The 22,539-nt window shown below is 39.2% G+C and overlaps 1 protein-coding gene across 1 annotated transcript in view; it reads right to left on the bottom strand.

Moving 5' to 3' along the window:
• Positions 1 to 1,531: 1,531 nt before the first annotated feature.
• The window catches only part of LANCL3 (LanC like family member 3), a gene marked incomplete at both ends in the record, with an annotated part of 29,985 nt that continues 8,977 nt past the window's right edge, over positions 1,532 to 22,539 (bottom strand). The window contains 5 exon segments of the mRNA XM_081081651.1: positions 1,532 to 1,691; positions 7,982 to 8,100; positions 8,104 to 8,189; positions 12,940 to 13,137; positions 17,153 to 17,276. Coding sequence (XP_080937777.1) covers positions 1,532 to 1,691; positions 7,982 to 8,100; positions 8,104 to 8,189; positions 12,940 to 13,137; positions 17,153 to 17,276 — 687 coding nt within the window.

Here is a 22,539-nt window from a genome sequence, read left to right as displayed (position 1 = left end):
TCAGGCAAGCAGACAGAGGCAGTTAGGATCAACCAGGCAGGCAGGCAGGTGAATATTTAGGAGCCAGTGGTACCAGATTGCGGCATTCAGACATCCCCCAAGGGGTCCCCAATTGGAGAGGGTGCAGGCTGAGCTGAGGGACCACCCCCTCCATGCACAAATTTCATGCACCGGGCCTCTAGTATGTACATATTTTACATATGTAAATATTTAGTGACCATTTAATAATTGTAAAATCTTATATGGTATAAAACTTCCTCCTCCACTTAGATATGAAATTGTCAGTGACCAAGTTCTATGGACAGTGATAAACCAGTGTTCTGAGTATTGAAGTGACAAATGCTCCTATAGTGTTCTGAAAACAACTATTTATTTGAAGTCATTTTAAAACTTGTATGTCTTTAGAGCAGGGTTGAATTCAATATGACAACTTGGATTGGTGGGTATTGTAGACAATTTCCTATGGAAATTATGTCTTGGGAGATAAGGTAATCAGCCAGGGAGTTCACTCATCTCTTAATCTAACAGTATAAAGTTGAGCAACATTCTTTCCACATCACTAGTCCCTTTCTCTGCCAGTGCCTGCCTGTTCTAGGGAACACGGTATTCCATCAAAGGCAGAAATTACACTTTTGTAGTGGTTACCCTGAATGAGTGATTTTTACCCTGAGTATATTTTACAGTTCAGCTAATAGCTTCATAAGAATTACATTTAAAAATTATAATAGACATTAACAGCTCACACTTCAAACTGAGAAAAATAGTTGACAGTAACAGTTGCTAAAGTATTTGCTAGTCTATGAATTTTACTATTCTAATTGAACTTTGGGGGAAGAGGGAACCAGGAAAAGATGGTTAAAGAAACTTCAGATTTCAGGGTTTAAGCAAAGTTATTATATGTGCTCAGGATATTGATAAAAAGTAGAGATTCATATGAAAATCTCTCTATTCAGTAAAAAGAATACATTTCAATAAGTAAAGGCATAGGAAAACGAAGTTTCCTTTTTTGTCCTTCAGCAACCTGACACTGCATCCCTCCTAGAAGCTTTCAGCTGGGCAATTACTTTAGTTTTAGATTATTCCCCAACTCCTCCGAATTTTATTTCTAAATTTATGGGTGGAGAGCACCCACAAATAGTCAACTTCTCTCTCCAATTGCAAAGATATTGACATTTTATTGCCTTTGTCCACATTTCAGTTTTTTTTTATGTCCTAACTAAAAAATGAATAATTTATTTTTTCCTTTCTCCTCTGATCACTAATTTCATTCCTAGTCTCTGAAATATTGAATTTCTATGGTTTAGAAGAGTTGTAGTGTCCTCATTTTGCAGGTTCTCAGACAGTTCTCCCTTAAGTCTGGTATCATGTTGCCTTCACCTGCCTGCCTTCCTTTCTTTCTTCCCTTCTTCCTGTGGCAATGTTAAGGCTCATGGTTGTGATACCATTGAATGTGGCTTGTGTGGAAACTGCCTTGAGTAGCTCAGGAAATCTCAGGAACCTTCTACAGGGCCACAGTGGGAGATGGATCCTTCTAAACAAAGACGCTGACGAGAGGGAATTCAGCCTGACTGTGTTGCAGCAGATCAATCAGAAAGCACACCGTCCCAGAGAAGCCTTCATACAAGCTGTATATACTTTCAAGGACGTGAGAACCGGCCTTCAATTTCTCAGTAAATACAAACTCAGCAAACCTAAAAGAAGAAAATATGAAGAGTTTTAACAGTAGTGTTTCCACATAATTGGCTTTGGGTTGCTTCTTCCTCCTCTCTGCTAAGTTAAAATGTTAGCATCATTTTATTTCCAGAATTATATAATATTTTAAGAATGACTGTTCCTTTAAAAAATGAATATGCTGTTTTTCTGCAGGCATATTATTTCTGAGCTAGGTTTCATTTATGTGTGACAGAGAGCAGAGACTGTGAAACTATATGCGCAAGATTTTATACAATCTGTGCTTTGGGTAAACAAAGGGATAAGATGAATGAGAATAAGCAAACCACATTTTATAGTCATGACATCAAATAGCAAACTCAGCTATAAGACAGATTGCTTTTAGGACATATGCTTTAAAAATAAATCACTGGCATCTAAATTCTCTATGAAAAAGCTTTATCTATTTACTGGTATTTATCACAAATCCTATTGAAATTATTTAGAATGAGTAACATTTTTAGTAGTTAACAGCATTTAAAGTGCTGTTACCTATGCCATCTTTTTACTGACTTGTTCTCCTTATTCCCATCAACAACAAAAGTAACCACCAATTCAGAGGCTGGAGCTCATGGGGTGGTAAGGCTTGACAGTTGATATTGCCATAAAATGTAGATAATTGCTACTGCATAGGGAATCTTATGAAGAGTAATTACTTATTGGATGTTTTTAAGGTTCTTGGAATTATTGATGGCAGATTAAAATAAATCAGCAAGACACTTATTGCAATTCTGTTTAGTGTAAATTTTCTATCAACTGTTTTCCTATATATGCAACAATTTATAAATAAAATTAAAATATTTAAGTAGTAGAATAATGATGCCTTCTTATGAGTTAATTAAAATTTGTAATTGTACAATGAAGCTTCATGGTATAGTTTCAAGGAATCTTAGCCTTTTTATGATATGTGCCCAGGATATTGATAAAAAGTAGAGATTCATATGGTATAGCTTCAAGGAATCTTAGCAGGGGATCATTGGATAAGACTCAAAAAAAGTCTTCCAATACATAAAATAAGACACATAGGACTCCAAGGGGAATTAATTATATTAAAAAGAACAGCAAATTTTTTTAAAATCAAACTTGTAATATAATAATATATGTTTTCTTTATTAACACATTAAACAGTAGTAGAGCTAATAATTGTGGACATTTCTAAGTAGTGATGGGAGTGAAATAAATCTCACAATATCAGTAACAAGAGTAATATGATGACATGTGAATATCTGTGACTTCTACTGGTGACAGAGTCACAGCTACTGCTATTTTCCTATGGCTTATTACCTACATTCAGAATTGAAAGAAATGCTACATTTCAGTTTGAGATGTAATACTTTTCTCAAGTAAATTCACAAACCCCAGATTAAGAAGCCCTGCTGTAATAGAAAGAAGAACTTTGAAGTTGCAATACTCAACTCTGGTAATTTCATGTTATATGACCTTTGGAAAATTTTAAAATCTGACTTTAAAATTATGAAGTTACAGAATTGCATATAATTACCTGTAAAGATTAAAGATACTATATGTTAGGCTCTGAGCATATAGCAAGCATTCAGTACATGATAAATTTCATTTTTTCACATAAATACATTATAGCAGAGCATTTGTAAAACAGAGATAAACATTCCACCATACTTTAGAAGAAACCCATAGTTAATTTTGCTTTCTCTTCTTCCAACCTTTCCCCCCGTAGTTTAATTGAGTTATGACATTGATATTAATGTGTATAAGGTAAAATTTGGTATCATATGTTGTTTTGCTTAATAATAATCTGATAAACTTTTTGTGCTTTTCAAAATAGTTTCTAAATGATATACAGCAATTTACAAGTGTACTAGCAATGTATGAGAGTAGCAGTTTAATTGTATATAGTGTGTTATCATATTAAAGTAAAAATGATTGTTTCCACACAATCTACACAATGGTGCAGAATTCAAAATAGCAAATTCCTTTTTAAAATATATATATATATATATATATATATATATATATATTTTATTGATTTTTTACAGAGAGGAAGGGAGAGGGATAGAGAGTTCGAAACATCAATGAGAGAGAAACGTCGATCAGCTGCCTCCTGCACACTCCCCACTGGGGATGTGCCTGCAATCAAGGTACATGCCCTTGACTGGAATTGAACCTGGGACCCTTCAGTCTGCAGGCTGACGCTCTATCCACTGAGCCAAACCAGTTAAGGCTAGCAAACTCCTTTTACTAAAAAATTCTGTCAAAACAGAAGTCAGAATGGTAATATTAAACTTGCCGAAACTGGTTTGGCTCAGTGGATAGAGCGTCGGCCTGCGGACTGAAAGGTCCCAGGTTCGATTCCGGTCAAGGGCATGTACCTGGGTTGCAGGCATATCCCCAGTAGGAGATGTGCAGGAGGCAGCTGATCGATGTTTCTCTCTCATAGATGTTTCTAACACTCTATCTCTCTCCCTTCCTCTCTGTGAAAAATCAATAAAACATATTAAAAAAAATAAACTAAAAAAATACAGACACTGAGATCATGATATATCACAACCTGATGATTACGACTAAAACTAAACTCAGAGGAAAATTCATTGATCTGAGTTTTTAATTAGAAAGATGGAAAAGATGGAATTCTAGTTAATATTTTTTAAACTATTGGAAATAACAAATTAAAGGAAAGGAACACTAGAAAGTCAAAACATAGGCAGGAAATAATGAATTGGAAAGCAAAAGAGAAAAACAAAAATAATTAATAAACAAAACCAAAGCCAGTTCTTTGAAAGCATGAACAACATAGACAAAATGCTGGTGTGTCTGACCAAAAAGGAAAAGGATTAGGAATTCAAAGGGGGCATATAAGCAATGATATGGAAGATTTAAAATATCATAGAACTATACTGTTAGAGCCTTACCTCAAACATTTGAAAATCTATATAAACTAGATGTTTCTATAGTAATATATTTACTTCCAAAAATTAATTTAAGAAGAGATAGTAAACCTGAAAAAATAAATATTCATAGAAGAGACAGTAAAGGTTGTTTACTATTTTTCTGTGACCATCAATTCCAACTGTAGGTTAAGAGTAATAGGTGATGACCAAGTAATAATTATTCCAGAGAGGTACATATTGTTTGACATTATTGTCTCAGGAACTGCCAAAATGAAAGAAGTCTCCCCATTTTGGGCCACACCACATTTAACTTTGAATTATAATAAAGTGGAAATTTTAGTATTCTGTGCAATTAAATGCAATGTCCATATAATATTCAGGTATTACCTGAAAATTTTCATTCTATGACTGTGAGAAATTTAAGTTGTCTAAAGGCGCCTAGACTCCAGAACCTTATAACTAAGACTCAGTAAGCTAGAACTGGTCTGCCAGAAAAATAAAGGGTTGTTCTGACTTTTTAAATAGGCTTTTTAGGGCTTGACAACCTCTGATGAAATTTATCCCAAAGGTCATACAGCATTAACCTAGATAAGATCCAAAATGACTTTCTTTTTCTACATTTGGGAAATTAAGGGTAAGGCTGCAACCTGAACAGATTAGGGAGCCATGAGTAAAAGTATGTTAACAGAATTCCTAAACAATGGAGCTTCAAACAGAGGACTTACATAGGTTAGTATTTTTTCTTCAGTGCATATACACGAATATCATAAAGGGTATTTTGTGTTTAACACTGACTATTAGATAAGTTGGCTTAGGAAGGCCTCTCGGAGAAAATTAATTTTGAGTGAAGTTCTGAATGAAGTGAGGGTGCTGGAGGATATATGTAAAAAGTGAGCATTACAGGTAGAATGAACCAAATTTCAAAGGCCTTGAGGTAGATTGTACCTGGCATCCTAACAAAAATCACAAGGAAGCTACTATGGTGGAAACAACCAAGAAGAAGAGTAAATAGGGGATGATATCAGGGAGGCAAATCCTTTAGGGCATTTTTCTCAAAGGATAGACTTTGGCTTTTACTCTGAGTCAAACGGGAAGCCACTGAGTTATTATGAATAGAGGCATGTCATAATCTGACATAAATATACATTATAAGAAGCGAATTTAAAAGATCATGGTGAAACAGAAAAGCATTCCTAATTAAATCAGTATAAAGGCAAGGCTGTTTACTATCCCTCTTATTACTGAACACTGTTTAGGAGACTCTGACCCATGCAATAAGAAATTTTTATAAAAAGAGTATATAAATGAGAAAGGAAGTAACAAAATTTTAATTATTTGCAGATAATATGAGTGTCTATTTAGAAAACCCAGTGAAATATAAGGTAAATCTTATAGAAAATGTAGTTCAGTAAGGTGGGCAGATATATCATTATAATATTTATCAAAACTAAGGTAGTTATGAAATGCAGATTTATATGAAAGAAATGCCTTTTAGATTGCTAAACTGCAATAATATGTATGTTTTTAAAAGCTTTCATAAATACCAGTAATAAATGACATGAAAATATAGTAGAGGAAAAGATTCCCATCACAAACCTGGAAATAAAACACTAGGAATAAAATTAACAAGACATGCATATAAGCCAAGCCAATGGAAATGGACAACAGGGGGAGGCGAGGATGGGGGTTTAATGGGGGGGGGGATGAGGACACATTTGTAATACCTTAACTAATGAAGAATTTAAAAAAATTAACAAGAAATAGACATGATCATCATAAGATCAAAACTTTACCAAATGACATTTTTAAAAATTGAAATAAACAGACAATATACCAGATTCCTGGATGGAAAAAGTCAGTATTCTAATGTTAATTCTCACTAAAGTAACCTATTAATTAATTGAAATTCCAATTAAATTGTCATAGGATTTATTTTAACTAGAAAAATTGATTCTGAAATACAATTGGAAGAATGAGAGACTAGCTAAGAAAAAATAGAAATAAATGAATGATAAAATATAGAAAGTCCAGAAACAAACCCATATATCAATGTAAATTAATATTTTCCCCCTTTTTGTAATTTTAGAGTGGGAAAGGTCTTTTTAAGAAAAATCTAAAATCCAAAAATCTTGTAACTTCGACAACTATGACAAGAAAAATACTTAAAATTTTGGTTTGGTGAAAGACCATGAACTAAATTGAAAGATAAATACAAAGTAGGAAAGTATTGACAGAGTATATTGACAAAGAGTTACAATCTTCAATATAAACATCATAATAGGAAAAATGGGCAAAGATGGGCTAGAAATAAAATGGGTCTAATGACTTCACTTCTAAGATTTCTCGTGCAAGTAATGCTTGCAAAAAAAAAAAAAAAAAGAAAGAAAGAAAAAGAAAATTAAATGCTTGCACAAGTGCATAGAAATGTATGTACTGGATATTTGGGACAATTTAGTTTGTATTAGTGAAGACTGAACATACACAAATGTCCACTACTTAAAGGTTATTTAAATTAATCATGGTACATCCATAGTTAGTAATTAGCCATTAAAAATATGAGATAGATCTATACAAACTGAAAAGGTTTCCCTTAAAATTGTTTATTTAAAACATAGATTGCAAACAGTATAAAAAATACTGTTATACATTTATTAAGAGTGCATAGTTGAAATATTATTTTTACATTTTTTAAACTTTATAACTACTAGAGGCCCGGTGCACAAAAATGTGTGCACTGGCAGGGGAGGGGGGTGGGGGGGGGTGTCCTTCAGCCCCACTTGTGCCCTCTCACAGTCTGGGACCCCTCGGGAGATAACCACCTGCTGGCTTAGGCCCGCTCCCCAGGTGGTAGATGGCAGGCCCGATCCTCCGGTGCCTAACCCACCTCCCCCGGTCACGCACATGGCAGGGCCCATCCAGGTGGTTGGGGCGCCACCCTGGGTCGCACACACGGCAAGGCCGATTCGGGGGTTGGGGCGCTGCCCCGGGTCGGGTCACACATGGGACGGCCGGGTGGGCCGGGGGATCGCTGCTGTCCTGCCCGGCCGCCACTGGTCGGGTCGCACATGGGACACCTGGATGGCAGCCAGGCAGGCTGGCCGATCGCTGCTGCACCGTCCAGCCGCCCCAGGTCAGGTCTCACGTGGATGCCTGCCGCCCAGGGTCACAGATAGCAGGCCTGGATGGGGGCAGGACAGGCGGGATGGTGCTGTCCTGCCCTGCCTGCAGTATTCAAATTAGCTGCCATCTTTGTTGGCGGTAAATTTGCATATCATGCTGATTAGCCAATGGGAGGCGTAGCGAAGGTATGGTCAATTACCATGTTTGTCTATTATTAGATAGGATTACCTACTCAGAATGTTAGTTAGATTAACATCTGCAAAAAATACATGTGAAGAATGGCTGACCTTTGGGCTCGGTAGATGTATTTAGAGTTTCCTGTGAGCCAATAAAGCAACAGGAAGACATAGGCACTGCCAGCTACACCGTGGCAAATTCCTGGCACCTTCTTTAGCAGGCCCTTCTGCTATGTGAGTTCCCCACACCAGATACATGTGTCCAGGTACTGTGGTTTCTTGGAAACCAGATAAGCTTTGGCAAACAGATAGGCAATTCCTGTGAAAATATCCAAGACATTAGAGGTTACTTTCAGGTTTTAATACTATAGAGCAAAACTTCTCAACTTTAAAAGGCTCACAAATCACCAGTGCATTGGTAAAAATATCCATTCTATTCTTGTAGGTCTGAGATGGGGCCTGAGGTACTGCATTTCTAACAAGTGTACTGCTGGAGACCACATTTTGAATAGCAAGGCTATAGAATTTCCTATAAAGGAGTCTTATTTTACCTGTGAAATTTATTTTAAGTTATTTGAATTATATTGTGGTATTAATCCCTGAAGAAACAACAACAATTACATAGATTGATAAAAATTCATAATTTATAAATATTTAATAATGCACACTCTGGTAAGTATTATGCATATTTGGCTATTTGGAATGGCTAAATGTTTATAGTTTGCCCATTCTTCTCCTCCCCCAAGGTTCAGAATCTGTAATGTTAAAATACTTATAACTATACACCTTTTAAGAGCAAAACTGGGTGTCCTGCCAAAAATAATAATGATCCCAAATGACTTAGCCAAGACTTCAACTGCAGCTATGAAATTAGTTCTTCCTAACTTGATTGTTCCAAGGCAAGACTTCTCAACAGAGGCAATCTCAATTACACAGGCAGGAACAGAAACAAGAGAAGTGACAACTATTAATAGAAACATTTCCCTCAAGTTTTTGGTGCTCATATTCATAGAGGAGATTAGTAACCCAAGATCACTCTCTCTCTCCTGCATGGCCTACCTTATTGTTATATAAAGTAGAAAAGACTGGAAGTATTTAACTAACTCATCAAGATTCTTTCTCCCTTTCATTTTCTTTCACCAGGGTCTTTACAATTCTGCAGAAATAGGATTACTGTGTAGAAAACTAGTAGCAATATATAAAGAATTCCTGTCTCTAGAAACTCAAATTCTGCCTGATAGAGGTTGGGTTGACTTTCCTCAGCCTTTGTGGAAGCAGCAAGTTTTGCATCTACTAAGCAAATTCATGTCAGCATTCCTAATGGTTTATAAATATATTTGCTTTTTGGATTTTCCTTTGAACCAGTTGTAACACCTTTCTAGTTGCCTTATATTAACGAGCAAATAAAATCATTCATGTGTTTATATTTGTCTGAGACTCATGAATTTATTCTCTTTTAAAACTATCCTTTAACACTTTCTATGATTAACACTTACATAACAGGCTCTCTTCAGCTAATGCCTTCCAATCAACCACTGAAAATGGTCATCTATAGAATTGTTCTTCAGTTTTAGGAACAAAGTGTCTCCCACCAACTAAAGGATGATTTTAAAAGAAATGAACTTATTTAGTTATATATACAGGGTGTCCCAAAATATATATACACACTTCAACAGCTGATAGCTCAATCTTGAAAATGAAATGTATTTTAATAAAAACTGCCCTTACAATTATTCAAAGTGTGTGTGTACACATTTTGGGGAACGCCCTATATATTCATTCACTGTATCTGTTCATTTGAAAGTGTTCATTGATTATCTACTGTATGCATAGCATGGCTGGCTTCATGGGCATGTAACCTGTACAGTCTCACAAGGATCTGATGCTGTGTTTAATGCTCTGCTGTTGCCATCTTTAAATTCTTAATAGTTTTTAAAATCATTTTCAAATTATGTAGCAAGTCCTGCCCCTGAGTGTTACAAAATAAGTGCTAAACATGACTCTTGCCTTCAGGAAGGCAATGTCTAGAAAGGGAGGGAAAATTATATACATGTGACTAACACATAATAGGAAATGTAGTTCATTAATGTTTTGGAGAATAAAATGAATGGTACTGTCAATTATACGCGAGGGACTGGAAAAGTGCAAGTTCCCTGAGGGAGACAGTCAAGTGAAGTAGGTTTTTCTTCAGGACTTTGTAGGATGCATAGGAAATTCCATGCTCAAGGTTAGGGAGAGAGAGCTTTTTAGGTATCAAGATCAGCAAGGGCAACGATTCAGAGCCTGGACAAACAAGCTACATGAAGACCAGTTGAGCAGTATTCTAACCAACAGGACAGAGGGTTGGAAGGATAGACTGGGTTCACATTAAGAATGGTTTTACAAATCAAATTAGGCATTTGGACTGTATTCTGTGGGCAACAGGAAACCAACCAGTGGAAGTTTTTTGGTTGGGGATTGGATGCTTTTTATTTTTAATGATGTGATTAGTATTATAGACAAAATGGCCCACACTGGTGTCAGGAGATACCTAAAGAAGGGCAATGGGGTAGCTATGAACTAATCATGTTGGCAGAAAGATGGCAAAGAGGCTAATGAAAGAGACAGCTCACAGGATTTAGTAGCTGTTTAGATATTCATTGAATACCTACTATATGCCAGGCACAGTAGTAGATGCCAAGGTTTTAAAAAGCCTCTGCCTTCATAGTGTATACCACCTAACTAGAGGCATTAATTAGGCTATGTGAAGGGGAAAATTAGACTATGTTGAAGCACACAGGAAGGCTCCTAACCCACACCTGCAGGTATGAAAGGCCCATGAGGGGGAGTGGCACCATCTATCCTGAGTACCAAAGGTTGAGGAGAAATTAGCCAGGTGAATTGAAGGCCCTTGGTGCTCTGCTGGATCTCCTTGACCTTGAAAGCACGTGCAACCATCTCCCAGTTGCTATGAGCTGGCTGCTAACAAAGTTCACAGCTTCCCTCTTCTTGGAAGATTTGCCCTCAGCCAAATGGGAGGCTAGGCTATGTGCCCACCCCCGAGAAGATTTCAGCCAGTGACTGACACAGGGGTACAAAAGCTTAGCCTTAAGACAAAAGACAAACCAATTCCGTGGTGTAATCTGTGCCTCTTAGCTTCCCCTCAAAATCCAGGTGAAGCTAGTCTCCAGATGAGACATAGAAAGCCCTTTGTGACCCAGCTCCCTACTCTGTTCTCCTGCTATTTTTCCTCTATTCCCTACTTAACACTTTCCACTTTGGTAAAACTAAACTATTCATAGTTACCCTTCCTTCACTATATGGTCTCATGCCCCTGACTGACTTTTTTAAAAACAATTTTTCCACCTTTCTTGGCCTGGTCAACTTATCTCAGGCATCACCTCCTTCAGGAAGCATTCCCTGAACCTGGAGAAATACCAGAAATCACTTCTCTTAGCTCCCATCACTCCCTATACAAACCTTAGCACTTATACAGTATCATATTAAAATTTTCTGTGAGCATATCTGCCTCACCTAGTGCAAACTTCCCAAGGGCAGGACCTCTTTCTTGTTCAATTTTGCTCCCCTAATTTGTAACACATGGCAATGGGTTCACAAATGTCTACTGACCCTGTAATGTCTCATTTCTCATCCCAACACAGTCCAACACTGAGTGAAGATGAGAGATGTGAAAGGAAGAAGTGCTGAGATGGTCCAATTACTATACCAGGCCATTAATCCCAGACAGCTAATAGGTATTGATCCTATGGTTCTGGCAAGAGAGAAATATCCTCTTCCTGCAGTTTGGGTCATGGAATGGTACATGGAAGGAACGTTGGAACTCTTCTAAATCTATTGTCTCCTAACCAGACCTAATGAAATCCACAATAAGACTGATTAGTCTAAAAGGAAGGAATGTTGGATTTCTTTGATTTTTATGGGAACTGTGACATTTCATCATGGGAATGCTAAGGTGCAGTGATAATAAAAAAAAATCCTGAGTCAGCAACAAAATATGCCTTTGCCAAAGACAATTAGAGGAGGGAATTATTAGTTAAGAACTATGATTTTAGAGATTAGATATTTGAAAACATACAATTTAGCACAGCTTTGTGACAGCCAGACTTGGCATATACAGTTTCAACATACTGGGGATTACCAGGCAGGTCCACCCTGGGATCAATAATTTCATGCAGTTAGGTATTGCATTGCATTACAAAGCTTAGTGACAGCAACATCTGTACTGCACAAGCCCTTCTTGTTCTCAATTCAAAGTTACCTACCCAGGTGTCCTTGTGGAATTATTTTTTAAAATAGCCACACCTGTGTTTCACACAGAGGAAAGGAAATGCCCTGTCAGTATTACCACAGGGATGATGTAACATAATGCAATATAGAGTTTATTTTAGCCACAGCATTTGTTTTAATGGTTTTAAAATGACTTTTGTCCTTTATTCCAGAATCATTAAGGCTATGACGAAGTCATATGAATATGCCTGCTATGCTTTATTGCATTTAGTGAGAAAAAGTATGCGCCACACTGTCCTGTGATAGAGGACTGGATAAAGGAGATGTGGTACATACACACAATGGAATACTACTCAGCCATAAGAAAGGATGAAATAGCACCATTTGCAACAACATGGATGTACCTTGAGAACATTATGCTAAATGAAGTAAGTCAGACAGAAAAAGCTAAGAACCATATGATTTCACTCATATGTGCAACATAAATCTGAAACTTATGAACATAAACAGAAGAGTGGTGGTTGCCAGAGAGAAGGGAGTGGGGGGAGAAGGGAGTCCTAATATGAAGTTACAGGAGAAGATTTGACTTTGGGTGGTGGGTACATGGTGCAATATACAGATCTTGTAACATAAAAATTGACACATGGAACCTATATGTTCATGTTGACCAATGTCAGCCCAATCAATTTAATAAATACCATTTAAAAAATTTTCATATTGACCTTTTTATCTCATGTGGTAATGAAATAAGATGAGAAATAACCTCACTTTTCAGAAAATACATCTGTCTTTATCTAAGCTTGATGAAAGGCATTGTTTTCAGATAATAATGAGTGTGAGACCTGGGGCACCATGGCACCAGTGTACCAGCTCGTTCTCTCTCTCAATGGCCTCGCCAAGCTCAGGTGGCCAGTTGCAGTTCTGCTCCTGCTCCATGAGGAAGTCCACACTCTGCCATACAAGCTCCTGATCTGAGGGCTTGATGTGCTCATAGTAAGAAAGAAGCATCTGGAGAATGGATGATAGGCCATAAGTTGCTCCTATATTGACAAACAAAGCATAATTAATACACACAGTTTAATTTAGTGTAAAGACAATCATCTATATATATAAAAGCATAAGCAACCGGCCGATTGGTCAACTGGCCAATGGCCAGTAGCTATAATGTGCACTGACCACCAGGGGGCAGATGCTCAACACAGGAGCAGAAACTACAGCCTTGGAAAAATGTAACAGAGGGATGAATCTCAGAGGGAAGGGAGGAGGGGAGAAGGCAGAAAGATATTAACCAAAGATCTTATAAGCAGCCCTACCCAGTTTGGCTCAGTGGGTACAGCGTCGGCCTGCAGACTCAAGGGTCCCAGGTTCGATTCCAGTCAAGGGCATGTACCTTGGTTGTGGGCACATCCCCAGTAGGGAGTGTGCAGGAGGCAGCTGATTGATGTTTCTCTCTCATTGATGTTCCTAACTCTCTATCCCTCTCCCTTCTTCTCTGTAAAAAACATCAATAAAATATATATTTAAAAAAAATTTTAAAAAAAAGATCTTATATGCATACTAGAGGCCCAGTGGTGGGTAGTAAAAATAAAAGGAATGGCAAATTACTTCCAAGCACACATAGTGATATAATAGTTGAGTTGTCAAAAAATTAGTCTTCTGATAAAACATGGGTTAAAGCAGGGGTCAGCAAACTATAGCTTGTAGGCCAAATCTGGCTCACTGCCTGTTTTTGTAAATAAAGTTATTTTTTAACTTTTTAAAAATTAATATTCACCCAAAGATATTTTTTCCATTTCATTTTAGAGAGAGTAGAAGGGAAGGGTAGAGACAGAGAGAAACATCGATGTGAGAGAGACACATTTATTGGCTGCCTTCCACTCATGCCTGGACTGGGGTCAGGGATCGAGTCTGCAACAAAGGTATGGCCCATGACCAGAATCAAACCCATGACCCTTCTTCAGTCCAAGGGCCAATGCTCTAACCACTTAGCAAACTGACTAGAGCTGTAAATAAAGTTTTATTTTTTAATTTTTTAATTTTTTTATTAAGTTATTACATATGTGTCCTTATCCCCATGTTACCCTCTATTCCCCCCACTCATGCCCTCACCCCCCTGTTGTCCGTGCCCATTGGTTAGGCCTATATGCTTGAATATAAGTCCTTTGGTTGATCTCTCCCCCTTACCCCCACCCTTCCCTACCTTCCCTCCGAGGGCCAACAGTCCGATCGATGCCCCTCCATCTCTGGATCTGCTCTTGTTCATCAGTTTATGTTCTTCATTATATTCCACAAATGAGTGAGATCATGTTATATTTATCCTTCTCTGACTGGCTTATTTCACTTAGCATAATGCTCTCCAGTTCCATCCATGCTGTTGCATATGGTAAGAACTCCTTTTTCACTGCAGTGTAGTATTCTATTGCATAGATGTACCACAGTTTTCTAATCCATTCATCTACTGATGGGCACAATCTTAGCTATGGTGAATTGTGCTGCTATGAACATAGGGGTGCATATATCCTTTCTAATTGGTGTTTCAAGTTTCTCGGGGTATATTCCTAGAAGTGAAATTACTGGGTCAAATGGGAGCTCCATTTTTAGTTTTTTGAGGAAACTCCATACTGTTCTCCACAGTGGCTGCACCAGTCTGCATTCCCATCAGCAGTGCAGAAGGGTTCCTTTTTCTCCACATCCTCTCCAGCACTTGTCGTTTGTTGATTTGTTGATGATAGCCATTCTGATAGGTGTGAGATGGTACCGCATTGTTGTTTTGATTTGCATCTCTAGGATGATTAGTGACTTTGAGTATGTTTTCATATGTCTCTTGGCCTTCCTTCTGTCTTCTTTTGAAAAGTTTCTATTTAGGTCCATTGCCCATTTTTGATTGGGTTATTTATCTTCCATTTGTTTAGTTGTATGAGTTCCCTGTAAATGTTGGAGATTAAACCTTTATCAGTGATAACATTGGCAAATATGTTCTCCCATGCAGTGGTCTCTCTTGTTATTTTATTGATGGTTTCTTTTGCTGTTCATAGCTTATTATTTTGATGTAGTCCCATTTGTTTATTTTCTCTTTAGTTTTCATTGCTCAAGTAAAGTTTTATTGAAACACACCATGCTCATTCATTGATCTATTGTCTATGGCAGCTTTTGTGCTACAATGGCGGAGTTGTATTTGTGAAAGAGATCATAGGGCCCAAAAAGCCTAAAATATGTATTATTTATTCTTTAAAAAAACAGCTCAGCCCTACCTGGTTTGGACTGTGGATAGAGTGTTGCCCGAGGACTGAGGATTCCTGGGTCCGATTCCAGTCCAGGACACTTTCCTTGGTTGTAGGCTTGATCTCTGGCCCTGCAACCAATCGATGTGTCTCTCTCACATACATATTTCTCTCTCTGTCTCTCCCCCTCCTTTCCACTCTCTCTAAAAATCAATGGTAAAATATCCTTAGATGAATATTAACAAAATAATAAATAAATAAATAAATAAATAAATAAATAAAACAAAAGTTTAGTAATCAACCCATTTTAGAGAAAATATTTTTTAAATTGTAATTAACATATTGATAGCTTTTATGAAAATGCTCTTAAAGTGCTTGAAAATAATTTGTTCTTGGTATCCTAAACATTCATTCATTCACTCATTTATTATTCATTAAATACATAATAATTAATTGCCATTGCAGCCCAGGTCTCATACTCATTATTATCTGAATTGCTACTATGTGCCAGATATTGTTTAGCAGCTGAATGAATATAGATCAGTGAACAAAACAGACTAAATCCCTTCTTTATTGATCAAAGTAGGGAGTTGGTGGATGAATACCCCAGCTTTGGCTGGGACAATTCTGATGCATGTTCTATAAAATCTCTAAGAATCCCCAGTGGCATTGAGCCTCAGTTAGCCACAATTTCTCATTACTACATATTCACTTAACTTATTTGTCTACCCTGTCTTACTGTCTCATTCTTCTACCAACACTTTCTCTGATCACTTCCCAATTAAACCATTTACATCTTGTCTCAAGGTCTGATTCTAAGGAAAGTTAGACAGGAACTTAAATATTCTTTTAGAAAATTCTCAGAGAACTGCTGATCTATAAGCTCAATGTTTATCAGTCATTTATTCATTCATTTGGGTACCCTAATTTTGTACAAGCTCTTGGTAAAGTCCAGAGATCAAAAGATAAGCGAAAGGCCTTATCCTGTAGGTGCACAGAGCCCATTAAGGCAGTTGGACAGGTAAGCCACTAATTATACAGTCTAATGTGATAAGGGCTCCAATAGAAATGTGGCAGGGTAATGTGATATGAGCCAATTTTGTTTCAGAGCAAAACCTGAACTGGTGAACATTTCTCTAGAGAGGGTTCAATAAATCCATTTCCCCAAAGCACAAAGTTTCTCAACAGATCTAATGATGTTTGAATAGAGTCTTGAAGTCTGGGTATAAGTATTACAGATAGATGAGGGGTTAGAGGAAGTCAGACATTCTAGGCAAAAGAAGCAGGCACAAAGGTTAAGACATGAGAACATTTTGCTTATAGTAGATTATGCTGGACAGAACCAGCAAGGGGGAGAGATAAAGTCTGAGTTTGGAGGAGACAGGTGATCTACAAAGAGCCTTCCAAGTCATGCTCAGGGGTAAGGAGAGTAACTAATTTTCAGTTACATGCCCCATAGCTCAAAAGTCACCATTGTTATTCAGCAGTCTTTTATTAATCAACTAATATTAAAACTTAAGAATGTCAATGGCTGAATCATATTTCCCTGTGCAGAGGCACTATTTGCAATAGGTGTGTGAACTATTCACAAACTCAGCAAACTTAGGCCAATGAACTCACAATTTAGAATAAGGAAAGTAATTGTTAAAATAGCTATGTTTGCGTCAGGTAGACTGTGGAAACAAATATTAAATTGATCACTATTTGTTTTTAATGACATTTTAATATATTTCTACTTAAATGAGTAATGATGAGCTATCTCAAAAACAGATCTTCCAGTATTTAGTCAATGCTGATATTAGAGACTCCATCTTTTGCCAGCACCTTGACTCACCCAAGTATTCAGATCCATAGTAAGAATACATCAGAGGGAATGGTTTCCTCTTTTTCATGGCATATTGCTTTCCGGAGTCAAGAATTGCTTGGCAAATTGATTTGATCTGTGCTGGAGTCAGCACCTGTGTAAGGAAATCAAGAAGCAAAAGTCAAATCAGGATCTTTTTTCCTTAGACACTGGATTCTCTTGCTTAAAAATCAATGAACATATCTCCCAAATATCTTTTCCTAGGTGTATATAAGCTTTGCCAATCATAACTTTCTTTTTTAACCACTGATTCTCTCCTTGTCATTTCTCTACCCTCTTCAGAAAATTTGCTCAGAAAAGAACAAAGACTGGTCCTAATCAATTGTGCTTTTACTCCTGGTGCATGGTGCAGGTCTGGTCCAGACAATGGGCCTTCAATTTGTGTCATTTAGACAGTGCTCATAAAGCCACAATTCTATGGTAAGCTGCTTTATGACAGACTCACTTGTGGCCTTTGGCATTCCTGAATGAAACCAAAGTCCAATAAGTACCAAAGCAAAATAACTTTTAATATCAAAATGATTCTGAATCGATTATAGCTAAAATGCAATGACTTGCAGTTGTTATTTTATTCAATCTAACCACATTTTTACGACTATAGAGATTAAAATGTTCTTAAGCCTACAAAGCACCAGTGAGTTTATTAGGATTACTAGAGGCCCGATGCATGAAATTCATGCAAGGGTAGGCCTTCCTTCCCTGCTGCCGGCTTCACAGCTTCGTGGCCCTGTCCCTCGCTCACACCCACTTTGGCCTGGTGCTGCCCACATCCACCACCACACACCACTGGTTCTGTGATTCCATGGAGCCCCCCCAATTGATTTCCCTGTAGAGTGTGGCCTGGGCCTCCCACTTTGGGGCAATCGGAGCCCCCCAATTGATCGCCCTGCTGGCTGATGGCTTGGGCCTTCCTCTGTGGGGTGATCATGGGGCAATGGTGCCTCCCCCCGACCAATTGCATCGTACCCGCCTTGGCTGACCTGGCGCCAGTGTGTGTCATAATGTGGTCATCTGGAACTTTGTTCTGCTATTTGGCCATTTGGTTGATTTGCATATTATGCTTTTATAATTATAGATACTCAGGTTTGCAATGTTTTCTGTCTCCCACTCTTCCTCTGGGCACATAAGATGCTCCCTTTAGCACAATCCTGTATCACCAAAACTCTTTGGTGTAGCACTTACCACCTGGTGTATTATATCTCTCTACTAAACAATCAGTTATTTGAGGGCAAAGATTATGGCATCTCATCATTTTGTTATCCTTGTTTCCTAACACAGAAACTGAGAAGGGTCTTTGGTGACTGATGAGTAAGTGCCATGTTTAGTGGCATGAAAGGCAGAACCCTCCCTCCCCTCTTTCCTTTATTCCCTCTATAACCTCACCAGTCCATCCCTCTTTCCTTTCCTTCCACAATTATTTCTTAAATCAGTACTATATGGCAGGAAAGCCTACTCTAGATGCTAGAGATACAACAGTGAACAAAATAGACAAGACCTCAGCTTTCATAAAGTCAATCTTTCCAAAAGGCAGACCTGCATAAGAAAAGTACCAGTCAGAGTAAACACACACACACACACACACACACACACACACACACAACCTAAATTTTAAAGTTTGGCCTTGGCCTGATTTGTTGAATCTGAGATCAAGGAAAAAAAGTGTCTTGGATTTTTTACCTCTCTCCTAAGACATCAAATTTTATTTTCCTACCTGTTTTCTGCCATTTGACTCACTAATTCCTTATGACTTCTTAATTCATAACTTTCTCCTCTGATTTACCCAATATTAGAAGGGTAAAATATAATCTAGGTTTGGGCATACTGAAATCTAGTATTTAATTTGGAAAAGTAATTACATAAAGTGAAAGCTGTTCATTAATTCTGCCAATTAACATTTACTGAGCTACTATTCCAGTAAGGCCTCATGCTAGGTATTGTGGGGGAAATTCTAGAAAGCCTAGGACATATTTTTTCCTTACAGGGAACATACTAATCAGCACTGGAGAGAAAAAATAGAGCAATTAAAGTTCATGAGCCTAGGGATGGAGAGAAACAGTAATGCAGAATATAGCATGCAGACAATGAAGCACTACTCAGCTTGACTAGAATTTTACTGTCTGCTTGGTTTCCAACTGGCTGCTCAGAAACAATTTTGTTGTGGTTTTCTTTACTTAAATTTTCCTTTTATTAGCTACAAATTTTGTCTCTTGGCTTTACTCCTCCTTTCTGCCAAAAATTCCCAAACACCCTACCTTCCCATGCATTCCTAGTATCATTTCAGGGTTCAATCTCAGATCTTTTCTTAGCTGAAAAACAAAATTTCTCCTAAATCATTTCCTACTCTGCATCTTTTCAATTTACTACTAAAATTTTCCATTTGCTATTAAAAACATCTTACTCTTTAGGCCTTTATCAGTACCAACTGATCTTAGGTTTAGTCTTACTCAATATCTGGCATCACCAGTCTCATATCAACCTCTCCATCCTGGCTCACTCACAGAAACCTGCTAAACCCTGAAGGACATAAACTTAATAGGAGTCTAACCTGGTCATATCCCATATTTTCCTGGGAATATATCTGGCTGTTCAACTGAACTTTGGTCCTATCTGCCAATATTAGTCTTAAAACCATGTGAAAGAGGGAGTTTTTGTGATAGGAAAAGGTTACTGAATTTTTGGGGTATGTTCTCATTTGAATTACTAAAATTCTTCCCATTTGACTCCTGTGCCAATAATTGAAAACTGGCTTATTCGTTTCTCAATTGAACATTTATTCATCTTTCTCTCTCTGTGTGTTCACCTGCTTGTTTTCAACTCAGAAAACAAAATTGACTTACATTATATGTGGTACAGTCTCCTGTTCTTCCCATTCCTAATCCACAGCTCAGAATAGAGAATGAGTTTATATTTCAAAACCTCCCCAATCATGCATAGTTACTGGGTGGTTTCCTCTTATCTCTCTGAAACACTGTGAAAAACAAAGAGAATTGTGCTTGTTCAGCATGATAAAACTTTATCTCTGGGAACAGACAAGGCCTACCCTTGGGGTTACTGGTCAGTAAATAAAAAGAGTGAAAATAGTGCTCATTAAATGTGTGTGAGGGGAGCATTGAGGAAGAGAGTGCTCTACTCTCCTGAACAAGAAAACAATAAAAAAGAAAGGAGATGAAATGAGAGGGGAGGGGCCTGCTCTTATTCTCTCATTTGTCTGCTTTGCCAGACACTCCTCCATTCCCTGCTCCCAGCATATAGAATCATGAGTGAGCACACACAGTTTATCTCCAAGAAGATGGCCGCTGTGTGTTTGAAACAATCTGAGGCGCTGGGAATGAGGAAATGTGAATGCCAGTGGGGAAAAAGTGACTGGGGATGGCAGAGAGGGGCTCCCTGCTCATAAGCCTTTCTCAAAACAAACCCAAATCCTCTTTGCTGAATGTGAAGCACTTATGGCCTGTGCATGTGTTGATATCTTAGATGGATTTGGTTCTTTAAATAAAAAAATTAATATATATTTTTATTGTTTATAGTATTAGAAATGTCTCCCATTTACCCCCCTTTACTCCACCCTCCCAGTCCCTATCCCCTCTCAGCTCCTTACCACACTATTGCTTGTGTCCATGGGCTATGCATATCTACACTAATAAAAGAGAAAAATGGTAATTGGCGTACGGCGATACCTTTTTCATTGGCTAATCAGAGCTATATGCAAATTAACTGCCAACTAAGATTGGCAGTTAACTGCCAACTAAGATTGGCAGTTAACTGTCAACTAAGATTGGCACTTAACTGCCAACAAGATGGCGGCTAATTTGCATATGTAGGCACAATGCAGGGAGGCGAAAGGGAAAGCAGGAAGAAGCCCCCTGCCACTGACAGTGATCTGAAACCCAGGGGGGAGCTAAGAGCTGGGGGGCAGGGCAAAGGCGGCCCTGGGGCCGCCTTTGCCCTGCCCCCCAGCCATGATCGGAGAATCAGGCGCCTTTTCCGCCCTGGCCAGTGATAGCAGGAAGTAGGGGTGGAGCCAGCGATGGGAGCTGGGCACGGTCGAAGCTGGCAGTCCCAGGAGCTAGGGGTCCCTTGCCTGGGCCTAAAGTGAAACCCACGATCACGGCACCCCCCGCTGCCACCGCAGGTCCCCGCTGCCTGGGCCGGACACCTAGGCCAGAGGCGTTAGGCCTGGGCAGGGGCGGAGCCTGCAACCACGGGGAGCTGGGGGTCCCCTGCCCAGGAGGCCTCAGGCCTGGTCAAGGGGCCGATTCGGTGATTGGTGACCGGAGGGTGATGAGGGTCAACTCCTCTGGCTGAGGCATCAGGCCTGGGTGGGGGGCGGAGCCGGGGATTGGGGGGATATGATGGTCCCCTTGCCCAGGCCTGAAGCCTGGGTCAGAGGAGTCAGGCTTGGGCGGGGGGTGGAGCAAGCAATCAGAGGGAGATGGGAGTCCCCTGCCCAGGCATGATTCCTGGGCCAGAGGCCTCAGGCCTGGGCGGGGGCCAGAGCCAGTGATCGGGGGGAGATGGGGGTCCCCTGTCCAAGCCTGACACCTCTGGCGGAGGCGTCAGGTCTGGGCAAGGGGCCGATCAGGCGATCGGAGGGTGATGGGGGTCAACGCCTGAGGGCTCCCAGTATGTGAGAGAGGGCAGGCTGGGCTGAGGGACACTCTTTCCCCCCCCCACACACACCCAGTGCACGAATTTCATGCACCGGGCCTCTAGTCTATACTAATAAAAGCCTAGGTGGCCCTTGCACTCTTGTGCAATACCCTCACATCATCACAAGATGGCCATCCCCACATCATCACAAGATGGCTGCCACAAGATGGCCAGCAGAGGAGTGGATGATCAGAGCAGCAGGGAAGGGCAGTTGGGGGTTATTGGGCCAGCAGGGGAGGGCAGTTAGGGTGACCAGGCCGGCAGGGGAGCAGTTAGGGGGCAATCAGGCAGGCAGGCAGGTGAGTGGTTAGGAGCTAGCAGTCCCAGATTGTAAGAGGGATGTCCAACTGCTGGACATCCCCTGAGGGGTCCCAGATTGGAGAGGGTGCAGGGCCGGGCTGAGGGACACCCCCCCACCCCATACACGAATTTCATGCACTGGACCTCTAGTAAGTATATAAGTTCTTTGGTTTATCTCTTCTTGTTCCCCTTCTTTGGTTTATCTCTTCTTGTTCCCCAACCCCACATCAAGATATGTCAGTCTGTTCCATGTCTCCATACTTCGGGTCTTATTTTATTGCTCAATTCATTTTGATCATTAGATTCCACAAATAAGTGAAATCATGGGATATTTGTCTTTCTCAGATTGGCTTATTTCACTTAGCATAATATTTTCCAGGACCATCCATGGTGTCCCAAGGGGTAAG

The sequence above is a fragment of the Myotis nattereri genome (assembly GCF_964212035.1).
Source record: "Myotis nattereri genome assembly, chromosome: X".
NCBI classification, from domain to species: Eukaryota; Metazoa; Chordata; class Mammalia; order Chiroptera; family Vespertilionidae; genus Myotis; species Myotis nattereri.
The sequence above is the reverse complement of the archived record's forward strand: the minus strand, read 5'-3'. Positions and strand labels throughout refer to the sequence as shown.